The sequence below is a fragment of the Asparagus officinalis genome, chromosome 7 (genome assembly GCF_001876935.1).
Source record: "Asparagus officinalis chromosome 7, Aspof.V1, whole genome shotgun sequence".
NCBI lineage: Eukaryota > Viridiplantae > Streptophyta > Magnoliopsida > Asparagales > Asparagaceae > Asparagus > Asparagus officinalis.
The window spans coordinates 120,197,698-120,213,306 of record NC_033800.1 but is presented as its reverse complement, the minus strand read 5'-3'; the positions used below and the strand labels follow the sequence as shown (position 1 = coordinate 120,213,306).

Below are 15,609 nucleotides of genomic sequence, written 5' to 3'. Positions count from 1 at the left end.
AGGGCTGTTTGCAGCCTTGGCATTTTATAATTTTTGGGTCTTTTGTGTACAGTGAGGGTCCCCTAGCGGACTACCATACTATTTTCTAGGTTTGCTGAACTTATAGCTTGTGGGAAATTAACTCTTTGAACTATTGTATATTCTTTTGTATATCTATGGGTAATTTTACTTTGTTCCCCTATTGTGTAGGGCTGTTTGCAGCCTTGGCATTTTATAATTTTTGGGTCTTTTGTGTACAGTGAGGGTCCCCTAGCGGACTACCATACTATTTTCTAGGTTTGCTGAACTTATAGCTTGTGGGAAATTAACTCTTTGAACTATTGTATATTCTTTTGTATATCTATGGGTAATTTTACTTTGTTCCCCTATTGTGTGGAGTAACGACATAGGTCCGCTCCTCTACAAATTCAGGATCTATCGTTAAATCACTACTAGATATAATTACATGTAGATACCTTTTCTTTCAATATTATACAATGATAGGGCGTCTTGCCCTATTTTTACCTCAAAAGAAATGTTTGATTGCATATTTATCTTTATTCAGTACTAATAATTGTAATCTACGGTTAACGAACAAGAAAAATTGTTGGCAAGGAGCGGATGATGAGGGTATATGTTAAAAGAGTCCATACCCTGCGTTCAATGATGAATCTTTCGCTATATCTCTTCGCGTCATATGAACCTCAACTAAATAGATATCCTGTGGGAGAAAAAAAAACATGACTGTTTTTAATCTCAAACAAATGGTCATATGATCTTTTAATCTCCTCAAGGAGTACTAGATAATGCAGGTAAGCGAAAAAGATACTGATCGGGATGGCCTAAAATATTTTATTCTGAATGCACGACAAAAGCTTTGAGAAACATACAAGTAACTCTATGCAGTAAGCCTAACTGAAGTCCCAACATAAGAATCCAACAAATCCAATTCGAAGATCACCAGACACTTCCTTCCCTCAACCAATATAATTACTTTTGAGAAAATTAAACCGATATACTTATATACATAACAAATTTGTGAATGAAAGAATAGATGATATCTAATCGTCAGCATGTAAATACATACGCAAATAAATTAACTAAATAATTACAAAGAATAGTTCTAGAAAGAATACATTAACTAAATTGGAGAGCGCTATCATTGAGCTGAACCCATTTTCTCGTATAAACGGAAGATTAAGGTTGACTTCGACATCTGTGGCTCCCTCTCCAAAGTAGCAATCAAATCTTTGGTAGAAAGGATGCGTTCAATTTCAGGATGAGACATTGCTCCAGGTCTCCTCCCATGCATTCTCATGCCTCCTGGACCATCAAAATAGAAAGGAACGAAAAAATTTATCTGAAATCAGCGCTTACGCATGTTAATACATGAAATAACAAAAGACTAGCATTTTCAAGGGTTAATTGCATGCACCCTCCACACTTTGAGTGCATAGAGGCTTGCATCCCTAAGCTATCTTATTACCACTTGCACCCTACAAACTCCAAGCAATATTATTTCCGAAGTTAGGTTGAAATGCGACGTGAAACATGACTATGTAAATTCCTTTTACACTCAGTTTAGCCGGAAAAAAGAAACTAAATCGCCCTCAAAATTAAGGGGAAAAATTAACGCCGTCTGACATTATTGGGTGTAAGTTCTAATAAATTACCATCATAGTACGTACAAAAGATGTATCTACAATTAACACCATTTTTAAAATAATCAGATTGTAGAAACGATAATGCTGAGTTGCTATTAATGCAACTTGGAAAGTGATGGGCACCATAAGGTTCAAAACCTATATAAAGAGGGTAGAGGTTGGTTTATTCATAAATCTATGTGGAGTCATTTGATTCCCAATAAAAGCAAGAGAAAGATAGACTACTAAATCAAAATTGCATCCCGCTCTTTGCTAATCAAGGAAAATGAAAGCAGAGAATTTCTATGGCTATATTTTTTATATAGTTATTGAAAGCTTTCACTACATTTCGTAATAAAAAATGAAACAAATCAATATCAGATTATGCCAGCACGCCTTATGTAACAAAGCAATGTTGGAAAAATATTGCACTAGAAGAAAAAAAATTACGAACACTTGTTTACAGGATTATGTGCCAATAAAGAATGAAGCAAGCTGGAATGGTGCTCCTAATGGGCAGCTTTTACTTAACTCATTTCTTGACGATGTCAATACAAGTGAAACCCAAAGGGTTAACACGTGGATAACGGACAGGCCTTCACAAAGAAGTTACCATCCACGTTATGGAGGACATTTCCCATACCTTCTGCAATTATACCTAATTCTAGCAGATAATGCAACTAGTTCAGATTCTGATTGAGCAGAACAACTAGATTCTAATTCTATGAAAATTTGTGCTCTTCTTCTTAGGCATCAATGGAGAAGATACATGGTTTCTACTGATGTGTGGATGAAAATAAGGAATAATTATTACTCCAACCAGGTATCAGGCTCCAATTAATTCTTGTTAGCCGGATCTATGCATATGTAATGGCCGCAGAAGGAATTGCATGGCTTCTTGCGGTATCACTGTTTTGAACTTGCCACCCATCTATTCTTATTTTTGCAGATAGACGAGCTGAATGAAAATATTTTGACTCTCTTACCCTCAGGGGGTCTTATTTGTCAAAATCAATTTTCTCTTTAGCTAAGGGTAAAAGGGTCATGAAAATTTCTCTCAGGAGGGTCGATCTGGCAAGACAAAACTATACAGGCGATAAATTCGAAAGAGTGATATTCCAGGGGGTCTACCCGCAATTAACCCAATCCAAATTGTTTGAGACACACTGTTAGTTGTATCTGTTAGTTGTATCTGACAGTTGCCTTTACTAATTACAAGAGAACCATCAAAACTTACCAGACATGGAAGCCGAAGTGCCTTTTTTTCTGGCTCCTTGTCCCCTTGAAGTACTACCAACATTGGTCAATAGCTTTGCACTTGTTCTTCCATGTTGGCAACCAAAGGGCCCATCCACTATCCCCTCCCGTTTCTGCCTAGCTTGCTCAGCCATAAGCTGCCATTTCGAGAGCATATCGTCACCCCCAACAGCAGCTCTAGCAGCAACATTTGCAGCTGTTGTTCGCATTTTATCATCTTCTTCTTTGTTGATCTGCAAAAACTCCAAATTTTCATATGAAGTGATAAAAACATGGAATGAGATTTCCCTCATTAGTTTCAGTTTACTACCTTTTGAGTCTTAGATCGGCCTTCATCCTTGTCTGCATCTTGCCCCACATTTACCTCAGCCTGGATAGCCAACACTGAAGTTTGTAACTTTCCTTTGAGGAAGATTTTCAAGATACTTGCCTTGGTTTCATGAATAAGAGAGAGAAAACTAGAGTGTAGAGCCCATAAATAAACCTAAACAAACTAACGATGCTACAATATGATGAGGGAGATAGACTTGTTATTCTGAAATGATTTGAAGCCGAACACTTCCCAGTGAAATTCAAAATTAGGTTCATATGGAATATTGATTCTGCTACAGTCAATTTTCATCATTTGAAGTACCTAGCATTAAAAAATAATAGCTCTAGGTTTCTTAGTCATGCATTAATAACGCATGAAACAGATGGCGGGAGTATCATTTATCTAAAAGCATAGATCTAAATGTATGGTCTTGGCCGCAAAATTTTGATCCAACCGTTTGATCATGATCTTGGTACTTAAAAGTACTTGCACATCAATTTTTGCTAGGTCTCAAATATAAAAATAAAATAAAACAAAACTAGGTAACTTGTTAACTAGACCTTCCATTTTGTGCCCAATTGATGTCTAGACAATAAAAATTAAACATCTGGCTTCGGATTAACTTCAAAAAACTGGATCTTCAACTACGTGTTCCTATCATCTGAATGGAAAGATTTTCTTCCGAATCTTTCCTCAAAGGAGCAAAGTTTGAGTTAGATATGTTTGTATACAGATATCTATAGATGTACATGTATGTGTATATACATTTGTGGTAAACTAGTGCTGGTGTGTTCCATGCTCTAGACTGATGACAAACATTCCGGCCACCACAATGCATATCATCAACATACCCTCATCACTGCTAAACGGTTTGGATGCTTCCACCTCAGCAACACACTAGGCCAAGGGCATGAAGGAATACACCTAGCTCATTTACATGCACACGCATAACGTATGTATGTGTATAAGTGCATGCGCACGCTCACACACACGAAGACACTTCGTTGCTGTGTCCGTTTGTGTGGCACGATCCAGGCTACAAGCACTACAACAAATTACACTTTTCCCGACGCTTATTCCCGACGCATGGTTAAATACGTCGCCAAAAAATATATTTTTCCCGACGATTTTAGTTAGCGTCGGCAAAACATATATTTTTCCCGACGTTTATAATTAGCGTCGCTAAAAGTGTATATTATTAGCGACGTTTTAACTAAGCGTCGGTAAAAGTGTATGGATTTCCCGACGTTTTTTATTTTCGTCGGTAAAAATATATATATTTAGCGATGTTTTAGGATTGGCGTCGCTAATAGTATGTATTTATCGTGACGTGTTAGGTTAGCGTCGCTAAAAGTCTCTTTTTGACGACGTGTTAGGTTAGCGTCGCTAAAAGGTCCTTTTTTAACGACGCTGTTTTATTATTCTGCGTCGCCGAAAATTCATTCGGTCCCCCCTCCCCCGCCCAAATTTCATTCGTTTAATTCATTTCCCCCAAAATTTCATTCGTACCCCCCGCATTCCCCACTAATCTCCTCTCTCTCTCTCTCTCTTCTGATCACAGCCGCCCCCAAGGATCTGCTCTTTTCCCATCTCATCCCTCAAAAATTCATTCTTTTCCGAGAGTGGCTGAGAGAAACCAGGGCTAGGGTTTATTGATGGCGGAGTCATCAGCGAGGGCACCGTTTTTTGTGCATGAGAAGGGGATGAATGGCCTCGATAAGCTCTACCTTAGAAGGCCTCTATCGAGTTCTGCTGTGGTAATTCATTCACCCTTAGCTTTCCGTTGAGAGTCTTGCTTGAATGAGACAGTTTGGGATCAGGACTTTTTGTTTCTTTGTTGTTGTTGTTGTTGTGAGTACGATCGATTAATGAGCTCAATCTATACGATTCTTGTTGAACCTGTCGGTTTCTGTGCTCGTCTGACGTAATTTAGGCTGTATCTTCGATTTTCTTGAAATGTTCATTGATTAGTTCTCTCTCTTTCAGATTTATGTAAGAGAATCTTGGTGCAATGGGAGTTTGGGATTCGGATTTTGTTTCTTTTGTGTTGCTGCGAGTGCAATTGATCAGCTGAATCGATCCGTGCGATTCTTGATGAATCTTTTGGTTCATGTGCTTGTTAATTTGATGTAACTTAGACCATGCTTTAATGTTCTTGAAATGTTCATATGCTCGTTCATGGCTGATTCCTTGAGATCTTTCTGGATGCCATGCTTTAATGTTCTTGAAATGTTCATATGCTCGTTCATGGCTGATTCCTTGAGATCTTTCTGGATGCCGGACCATATCAGGACACAAGATGCAACGTCACTCAATTTCTTAAATTTTTTTAGTTCCCCCAAGGATCTGCTCTTCCCTTCTCCATTCACTCAGCCCCTTCATCCAGTCCCAATGGAAACCCATCCTCAAAGGCTCATTATTATCCTTCTCAGCGGGCTAATTAGGGTTTAGGGGAGGTTTTGTGAAAATACGCAAAAATGAAATAGGGTCAGAGATCAAAGGAGGAGAGGAAGAAGAGAGTGACGCAGAGGTCAGCCGTTTCTCTACTCCGATCTCTCCGATCTCGTAGTGATTTCTCAACTTCGAGCTAAGATAACATCGTGGCCTCCGTTCTCTTCGAGTTTATTTTATCTTTCAGAGACTTCATGCTTCATTGATGTACATGGTATTTCATATTGTTCATGTGACATAATTCTTACTGACTTTTGATACTGAACAGTTAAAAGCAGATAAGCATTGCATTATGTTGAATCTATTTTTAACATTTGATAAGATTATTCCAAAATATCTAAAAAGCTACAAATTACATATTGCTCTTTATTATCAGTGAGACTATGACATAGCCTGAAGTAGATTTCTTGTGTAGGTTCCATCAAGCGAAGTATTAACCTTTGGTGATGATAACTTTATGATGTTGGAAGAAGAATGCATTAGAAAAGCACAGAATGCTGCATTTGTTCTTGTCGCAGGTGGGCTTGGCGAGCGGCTTGGGTACAAGGGGATTAAGGTGCAATCTTATTTTCTCTCATACTGATGAATTAGTCCACTTGTATGTTGCTAGTATTTCTCCCTTTTGTTTCTTACTTTAATTTAGGAGACATGTTAAAGAACTCATGTTATGGGTATGCTTTGGGTCTAGGCTGCATATAAATGATAAATCATCATATGGTTTGTCATACTTGGGTTTGTGCATTTAGTTTTATGCATTTGGTTGAAAAAAACTATATTTTTACACTAAGGACTTCCATTTGACTTGGTATATTCACATTATGTTTCTGAAAAATATAAAATGCGGTTAATCCTGTTGTGAAGAGCAATCTATTCTGTTCAAGTTTAACTTGATTCCTAAGTTCTAATGATTTTGATAGAGATTAGAAAGGATTTGGAACAAGTACGTCCTTTCTCATCAATTCAATGCTAGATATAGTTTTGAAAGTAGAAATGTCTGATTAATGCTAATTGTATATTAGAAACAAAATTCACTCCAGACTTTGGATGAACTTGTTTTCGCAAAAAAAATTCTTCGGAAAACTTCACTAGCAGCTCAGTTTTTATGGCATCGTAGTGTCCAAACACAATCTTGTATTGTTTTCTATGAAGTTGTTGTTTTCTATGAAGTTGTTGTTTTCTATGAAGTTGCTCTTTGATAAAGTTGCAAAATTTCAACAAGAGTTTGAATTCAGTGATTACTCATGAATGTTTTGAACTGGATAGTCTCTTAGTCTTAGACCGTACTATTATGCTCATCCCATGACTTGTTCTAGTTTGGTCATCAGTTGATATCTTGGCACTCGTCTTCATATGTTACTTTATCAAGCTGTAACTAGAATTTGATGATTTTTTGTCGCATATAACTTTATCTGATTTAACTTTCCTGTGCAGCTCATCACCCAAACATCAATGCTGCAGTCACTCTTCTGAAACAAGGCATGCTCTTGATTCATTCTCTTTGTATCTCTATGAAGTGGGTTTTCCCTTTTTGTTGATACATCTAGTCAGCTTAATTATTTTTACCTCGTTTTAGGCATTTCTACATTGAATATTCAACCATATGATGAAGATTCAGGAACTGGTGAACTCAGATATGTACAGGTCAGTGGTATCTTAGTGTAGTGCATATGGTGTAGGGACATGAGTGACAATAGCCTTGGAAATGGAGGCCAAATTCCATATAATCTTCCTAAGAGCCTTAAACGGCTGTAAGTTATGATGCAAACAATTTGTATGGTTTTGGTTGTTTATTTCTGAATTAAATTTTATGTGATTGAATTTGCAGAAATCTCGCTAATAATCAGTTTGCTCAAGTCATTCCTTACTCAGTTTCACAGATGCCTAATCTTGAATACTTGTGAGTGTGATTGTTAATGGAACTTTTCTTTTCCTCTATTGAAATTGTCTTCTTGATTATTTGAACTAAACCAAATTATCATTGATGAATTTAGAAATCTGGCTCACAATCAACTTCAGGGGAATTTATCTGATATGTTTGGAAGCCTTTCCAATCTTAAAACAATGTGAGTAGAACTCCTTTTTCTTCTCGCTGATATGTTTGGAAGCCTTTCCAATCTTGTTCTTATCATGCCTGATTTTGATGAAATCGTACATCTTATCATGAATAAAGGAGCAGGAAGTAGAGGCTTCTTTTCTGTTTATTGTATTATATGCACAAGTTTTAGTTTATGGTTTTTATCAAAATATAGGTGTTTTGTGAAAATATTGTTTTATTGATCTGTAGACTTCAATATCAGTTCATATGAATTACTAAGTTTGGTTTCTCAGTTCTTGTTTCTTTTGTTCTCTTGCATTTTCCATTAGTACTTGTGATGCCTTGTAGGAATCCATTGGTATCTTTTGTCCTTAGAATGACCACGGATCAGACAAATACCTGGAAGTAGAAAATAGTTATGTGTCAACCTTTTCAAAACAGGAGATCATTTGAGTTAAGTTTAGTTGAGTATTTATTGATATTTTAAAGCATATATTCAAGTGACTGAATCTTGCAATGAATATAATCTTATTTTTATCTTTTTGTCTAAATTTATGCAGGAAAATTGATGGTGGCTAAAACAAGTTAATCCATGTGTGCTTTTCACTTGCTGTGAGATTAGCTCTATCCAGATAATTTATAAATTATGTATATCAATGGAGAGCTTTAAACAGAAGACACTTTTTGTTTTAATAAAAGAGGAATTTTAGTCATGTACTTTGGACCACTGTTATAAATAGCGGTAAATAGCCCCGCAATAACGACGCTAATAGCGTTAGCGGTCCCTTCCCGCACCACTGTTATAAATAGCGGTAAATAGCCCCGCAATAACGACGCTAATAGCGTTAGCGGTCCCTTCCCGCGACGCTATCGCCCGCTACGCTATCGCACAATAGCGATGACATATTGCGGAATATGTCTATTCGCAAAAGCGGTAAATAGTAAGCGATTGCATTCGAAATTTGCTTTTTGACTGCTATTTAAAAACGGTTTGAGGCTTATTTTTTAAAATTAAACTCAACCCTTCACCATTGCATTCCACCGTCTCCTGGGATTTTCAGCATACTCCCACTACCTCTCATAGCCTTTGGCACCTATTCTGGTACATACCTTGATACTTCCTCTCACCTCCTTCACCGTGAGCTCCTCTTAGGGTAGTCCTATCACCGCTAAGCTCTTCTTCTCGAAGACGACGACTTTTTGACTCCTCCAATCATCTTCGGTATTATGTGACGGTTACATGTCTATTTCATATTTATGATCTCTTTAAATCATTCAATATGTACTTTAAGATTTCTTAGATTTTTCTTTATTTTTTTAGTATTTATACATATCTAAATTTGACCGCTATTTGACTTTGTGTTTTTTACCGCTATTTTGCCCCAATAGCCCGAAATAGCCTTAGCGATGTCTCACCGCTACGCGACGCTATCCGTTATCGATAACCTTGCTTTGAACAAAAGAAAAAAACTTGTACTAAAACCATTGTAATGAACCAATGAATTGTTCCTTATGTTTAGTTGTTTGCTTGGAAATGAAAATGAATGTAACTATTTTGCAATGGGAGCAAATTCTTTGTTTATCATAATATACAACTTGTTTGGAGTATAATTTGATGTTTGGTTTCTTTGTTGATGTGAATGGGAGCAAATTTTTTGTGGATGTTCAGCTTCAGTGTAGGCTATATTGTGTCAGCAAAAGTAATACTTTTGCCGACGCTATATTGCGTCGCCAAAAGTAATATCTTTTAGCGACGCCATCTTGCGTCGCCAAAGATATAGTTTTTAGCGACGCTTCATTTTGTGTCGCTAAAAGCTACACTTTTGCCGACGCTAACTTGCGTCGCCAAAAATATAATTTTTAGCGATGAACAGTTTTGCGTCGTTAAAAGCTATACTTTTGCCGACGCATTGGCTTTTGCCGACGCGACATGCGTCGCCAAAAGTACTACTTTTGCCGACGCACTCTTGCATTTGAGAAAATTTTGCATACTTTTGCTGACGCAAAACAACCTTTGTCGCTAAAAGTACTACTTTTCCCGACGCATGAAGCGTCGCCAAAAGTGTTGACTTTTACCGACGCAGTGCGTTTGCGTCGCCAAATACTTTCCTTGACGCACTTTTGGCGACGCGTTAACGACGCTGCATTTTGCGTCGGGAAAGATTTTTCCCGATGTTTTTTAAACTTTTGCCGACGTTTTTGTTTCGTCGGCAATGATGTATTTTGTTGTGTGAAGTTCTGATTTGGGGATTGATGATCTGAGAATCTGTGGCTTAGACCGCACCATTTCTGTAGGCACAGTAGCTCAGTGCTCATATTTCATTCTAAACCATAACATCTGAGGCACATTGGTTAATCAAATTTCAAGGTTATACATATAAGAACAAAGAGATTGATTCTTGTAGTAGTTTAGGCCAATAGGCAAGAGGTCATGCAGATGTATGCCTCAGACCCCTCATTGGAGAGGTAGAAAAACAACTGGTGGGCAGGATGACGATCTAGCAAGGAAAATTCAGAAGTCTGAGGGAGTTTATTACAGTAAAGGAAGAGTAAAGATCTCTCTTACCTTAGGATTAAGAGTCTATATCACAGAAGGACATCATTCAACTCCGATTGAAGGACATTCTTGAACAGATGACTCCGCAAAGGCTTCAAAGGATATTTCACCGACCAGGAATAGGGAGTAAGACTATTTGTAGGAAACTTTGTTACTTGTAAAAGGTCCAAACTTGAATTGATTACTCCTGCTGGTAACTGCAGATATTACCAATTCTTTAGAAAAGGTATGGTGGACATGACAATGGAATTCACTGAAGATTGAAGGGTTCTCTAACAGCAAAAAAGATAACTGTCTTATTAGTGATAGGTCCTCATTATCAACATCATTAGAAGATAATGGGGGCCCATGCAACTATAGAGGGTCTACATGAAGGTTGCAACAGCCCTCAACCCCTGCCTTGATGATGGTCAACCAGAAGTTCTGAAAACAAGCGTAAAAACTACTAGGATGCTTCTGAATTAAGAAGCCTAAAGAATGGGACTAGCGGTTGCCCGACTAAATTTCAGGCAGAACTCTTCATGGCACAGTGCCACAAAGACAACTCTATATGGAAGCCTATATAAAAGATCACCTACTCCATTTCAGCCCTATATTCCAGACAGCTGTGACTTTCCCAGTATGTTTTTGTAGATTTCCTTTTCAACTTTTCTGGCAGAAAATAGGAATTTACCTAGGTTTTTGACAACAATATTGCAGTTTGTAACAAACGTATCCAGAACTAAGCTTTCTATCTCTACGTAAGAATGATATCAAGACTGGGAAAAAGCCGCAGATCTATGTTATATAGGCGAAATTTTTGAAAGCAGCAAATGAAACCTACTTACGTCATTATAATTACAAAGTTTTTCAGCTTCTCCAGCCTGATTTTTTTCCCTCTCCTCCTTGGCTTTCTGGTTCATCGCCACGATTTGACGTTCGATATCGGAGGTGATAACAAATTGGTGCCTTGATTTTTCAATATCAATCCTCTATAAACATATTAAGAAAGATAAGTAAGAGTGAATAAAGAGAAACAACTTGAACTAATGAGGAAAGAGTACCTGTTTTGAAAATCTTATCATGTCATTTATCAGCCCCTGTAGCCGTTCCTCCACACACTGAAGAATGAATATAAACAACATAACACACATCACCAGAAGAAAGAATTGTGAAAATTGATACACTTCAATTCTCACCACTGAAAGGCAACGCTCCACATTGTCGCCCATTCCCTCTATACCACATTTGGACACTGTTATAAAAACTGAAAACATTAGACTATATTAAAAAAAATTCCTAACAGAATTTTCAGTGAGGCAAAAATTGTATTCTGTAGTTAGAACAAATAACTGATTTCCATCAGCTTATTCTGAAGAGGCTCCTTCTGTAAAATCAACCTATCTTCTTCTTCTTGTACAAATTTTCGTGTTGCCTCTGAAGCTCGGCTGTCCTCCTTAGGTGCAGATAACAGCTGTTCTTCTTCTTCCTGACAACCAAATCCAAGGTCAAACAGGTCAATGCAAGATTTGTTATAAATGAAGAACTAAAGTATTATTTTTTGCAGGAAGGTAATAAAAGAAAGCAAACAGAATGTCGTACCCTAAGGTTAACTCCACTAACAGCAGTTACATCATTGAGTTGTTCAATGCTTTGATCAAGAAGTGCCCCAGATCCTGATGGCTTCTGCTTTTTACTACGTGACATCATTCAAAGCAACCTTAAAATAACAAATAGTACAATAGTCTACATTTGAGAGATTAAGGTTGCTGGACCAAATAGAACAGAATGAAAGGAATATCATTCACCTTGCTTGGAGTTGGGAACTTCCTTGAAATTCAAGTGGTTTTTTATGCCCAGTTACAGGTTTATTTGGGGGACTAGTACCCGCAACAGTGGCAGATAAATTCCGAACTTGCATCTGGTGTCGTTCACAATTCAAAAGAATTGGTTAGTAGGAAACTGACATTATATAGGCCGATTTCATGCTTTTCAAACCAATACTTGAAGGAAAAACAATCATCATACTTCTGAACTATCAATATTCAGAACTTCTTTGATGAGTGATTGAGTTCATATATAACGTAAGGCAATTCCATCAGACTTTGGAGGGTAGGCATTTCCGTGTTGCTTATATATAAGGTGCTTAATATATGTGGCAAGTTAAGAGATTAAAGGGGTTGGAAAACTGCTATGGATGAGAAAGGAAACCTGAGAAAGGAGAAAATGGCCTCAAAAGGGAGGGAAAGACCCACAATGATGGGAGAGAGCACCAGAGAAATGGGATGATATAATCATAAATCGAATGACATACCTGCTGCAGAGGAGATATGCAGCAGGGGTGCCAATGAAGGGAAAGTAGCACCGACAAATGGGCAATAGAACACTCAAATTAAAAAAGATTTATTTCTGCACATAAAGATTATAGTGGATCTCCCTAAATTGCCATACAGGTAGATTAAGAAAAGTAAGTTTTCCATTTGAAACCCATTACCTCTCAACATGAACCATTGAATCCGTGTTTTTTCCTCAAAATTTCTTTTAAACCTCTGCAATTTTCACCTTTATACAGCCACTATTTCTACCCAGAAACTCACAATTTTTATAAGTTTGCAGAAATTGTGATATTAGATACAAAAATATTTAAAGTTAAAAAACCCGGGCCTAAAAGAAACTCAAACAAATAAAGGACTGGACACTTCGTTTGAAAGGATAGAATGAAACCAACCTAAAATTCAAAGGGGGTAGAAGATCATTTCCTCTAGAACTTATCATGTCCAGAAAAAATTGGAGTTAGTTGCTAAACATATATATATATATAATATATATATTAATATATATATATATATATATATATATATATTATAATATAATAATATATATATATATATATATATGAGATTAATGGGTATCCTTGTCATAGGAGGGGATTTCCTCCTTGACGTCTAAAATCACATGATGAGCGACATTATGCATGATCCGATCCGTTGAACTTGATCTACATATTCAAAACCCCAACACACCAAGTTTGGGGTGAATCCGTCGTCGTTTGACCCTCTATCGAGCCATGTGAAAAGTTCTATTCATTCAAAACCGTTAAAATTGATACAAGTGATGAAGGTCAAACGATGCGGGTTCACCCCAACTTGGTGTGTTAGAGTTTAGAATATGTTAGATCAAGTTCAACGGAGCGGCATCATCCACAATGTTGCTCAATCATGTGATTTTAGAGGCGTCATAGAGGAAATCCCCTCCTATGACAAGGATACCCATTATCTACTCTCTCTCTCTCTCTCTCTTATATATATTATATATATATATATATATATATATATATATGATAATATATATAAAATATATTATATATTTGTTTCTTTTTTAAGAAATACATGAATCCTGAGTTTTTCTTGCAAGCAGTTTTGAAAGGGATTTTCTCCCACAGGATTTCAGCTCATTTCACATATTACTGAACCCAAGCGAAGTCTAGGTGACTGATTATGTATAAATATGCACTCAGTTGTATGCCTAATATAGCATTCTTACATACAAATCTAAATATGCACAGTTCAAATAGGTGTGCTTAGTACTTGAGATCATATAAACAAGAGCATTGATATGCTTTCTAGTAATAAATCACCAGCTAGACAATCACAAATGCATCATAAGTCACTTTAGTCGAAATGGGAAACAGTTAATATGCTGCATGCCTTTGTGTTTCGTATGAGGAAGCACCCATACATTCATAAAAGCTAAAAATTACATGGATAATGAAGTAGTTTCAATTATCGAATGATAACCAACATAGCTTCACAACAGTATGAAAATGTACAAATTCATATAAATTGAGAACCCAGATTGCGTACAACAGTTATACCAAGGTTCACAATCTTGGCATTAAATTGGTTGGATTTTATATTTCCTCTTAATGGTAGAAGCACTGGAAATTTCAATGGATTCATCATTTCAGATTGAAATTAATAGTCCCTGGAATAAATTAGTTTAGTCATAAGGTTTCTATTTATTGATTTATATTTTCTATAATAAAACACCATGGGAAGTAGTCATATGTCCAATGCTCGAAATTGCCTTTAAAGGAAGAACTCAACTCACCTCCACCAGACCAACTTCTCAATCCACCCACAATGCCACCACAACAAACCCACTACTCATAAAGTGGGAAGGTAAACTCAAGCAGAAAACATTTTCCTGATAAGGTGTAGCCGATGACTATGCCATATGTTTTTGAAAATATGCAAAAAAATCTAAATTCGAAAGGATGAACATATATAACCTTTACATCATGTTATAAGCTAAACTAATGACAAGAAAAGCATATATACAGGCCTAAGAAGGCAAGAAACTACTGTGAAAACAAACCTGTGCTGTTGGGCCTGCTTGGATTGCGCTAGGACGTGAAACTGGAGGTGGTGCTGACAAACTCGTAGATTCAGAGAAACCAAATTTTGCAGTTTTTCCTTCCTGTTTTTCATACTTTACAGGTACAATATTTGGATTACCTTGGACGGTGTGCACTGAGCTAATAGATAAGCTCTGGGAAACTATAAAGTAAGGCTTCAGTGAAGGTTGAGAATCTTGATCGAATAATTCTTGTTTTACATGAGAAATTGATGGGGAACTGCTAGTTCTCTGGTCTTTGTTTGGAATATTTGTTGATTGCCATGAAATTGGTATCTGATGTTGGCTTGTTGAGTGAGAAACAGTCCCTGCCTGAAGTCTTTTTTTTTCGTTTGAGGCATTCTGCAACTCACATCTAGGAATATTTACCATGGTCATAGGCTCAGATCCCCCCGACTTTGTTGAAGACACACCCTGAGTAAATGTAGGTTGCCTCACTTGACTTGGATTTGGATATGCATGGGAACGAAAACTACTTGTACTTCCATACATAGAGAAGGATGCTGGTGGGAATTGCATCTGTTGCAAGAGCTTCCTGGCTGTCTGTAACTCTCTTTTATTCTCAATTTCTTGAGGGGTCTGAGCATTGGTATCAATATTTGAAATGCTTGCATCAGCCTGAATTTGACCTGTTGAACCTTGGATCTGAGACTGGTGAGAAGGAACCTGAATTTGTGACAACTGGTTCATATTTATCGGACGACCTGCCGGCACATGTACCTGTCACCAATGATAACATAAAAAGTGAACCCTTCCCGTGTATCTCATATAACCAGTCAAGTTTGCACTGACAAAGGTTTAATCTCCAGGCTCAAGCAAATCCTTCCCATGTGGAACCAATAATAGATAAATTAAATTGAGAATTCACTATGTTCAAGTCAATTTGCATCATGTATCATGCCTAAAATCCTTATGCTGTATTTTGATGTTCTCTTGCTAATGAGCAAGAGAATAGGCGTTTGTGTTCGTTTAAGGCACT

General features: G+C 37.1%; 1 protein-coding gene across 2 annotated transcripts in view; it reads right to left on the bottom strand.

Annotated features, from left to right (window-relative positions):
* LOC109848626 (transcription initiation factor TFIID subunit 4b-like) overlaps nucleotides 952-15,609 on the bottom strand; it is a 21,841-nt gene continuing 7,183 nt past the window's right edge. The window contains exons 5-14 of one of the 2 annotated variants that reach the window (XM_020418235.1): nucleotides 14,592-15,350; nucleotides 12,023-12,135; nucleotides 11,817-11,910; nucleotides 11,568-11,703; nucleotides 11,414-11,469; nucleotides 11,279-11,335; nucleotides 11,063-11,206; nucleotides 3,190-3,249; nucleotides 2,860-3,112; nucleotides 952-1,302 (exon numbers count right to left, since the gene is read on the bottom strand). In XM_020418235.1, coding sequence (XP_020273824.1) covers nucleotides 1,139-1,302; nucleotides 2,860-3,112; nucleotides 3,190-3,249; nucleotides 11,063-11,206; nucleotides 11,279-11,335; nucleotides 11,414-11,469; nucleotides 11,568-11,703; nucleotides 11,817-11,910; nucleotides 12,023-12,135; nucleotides 14,592-15,350 — 1,836 coding nt within the window. In that variant the 3' untranslated portion in view covers nucleotides 952-1,138. Of the gene's footprint in view, nucleotides 1,303-2,859; nucleotides 3,113-3,189; nucleotides 3,250-10,244; nucleotides 10,433-11,062; nucleotides 11,207-11,278; nucleotides 11,336-11,413; nucleotides 11,470-11,567; nucleotides 11,704-11,816; nucleotides 11,911-12,022; nucleotides 12,136-14,591; nucleotides 15,351-15,609 lie in introns of those variants that run through there. The other variant, XR_002248849.1, reaches the window with a different exon arrangement.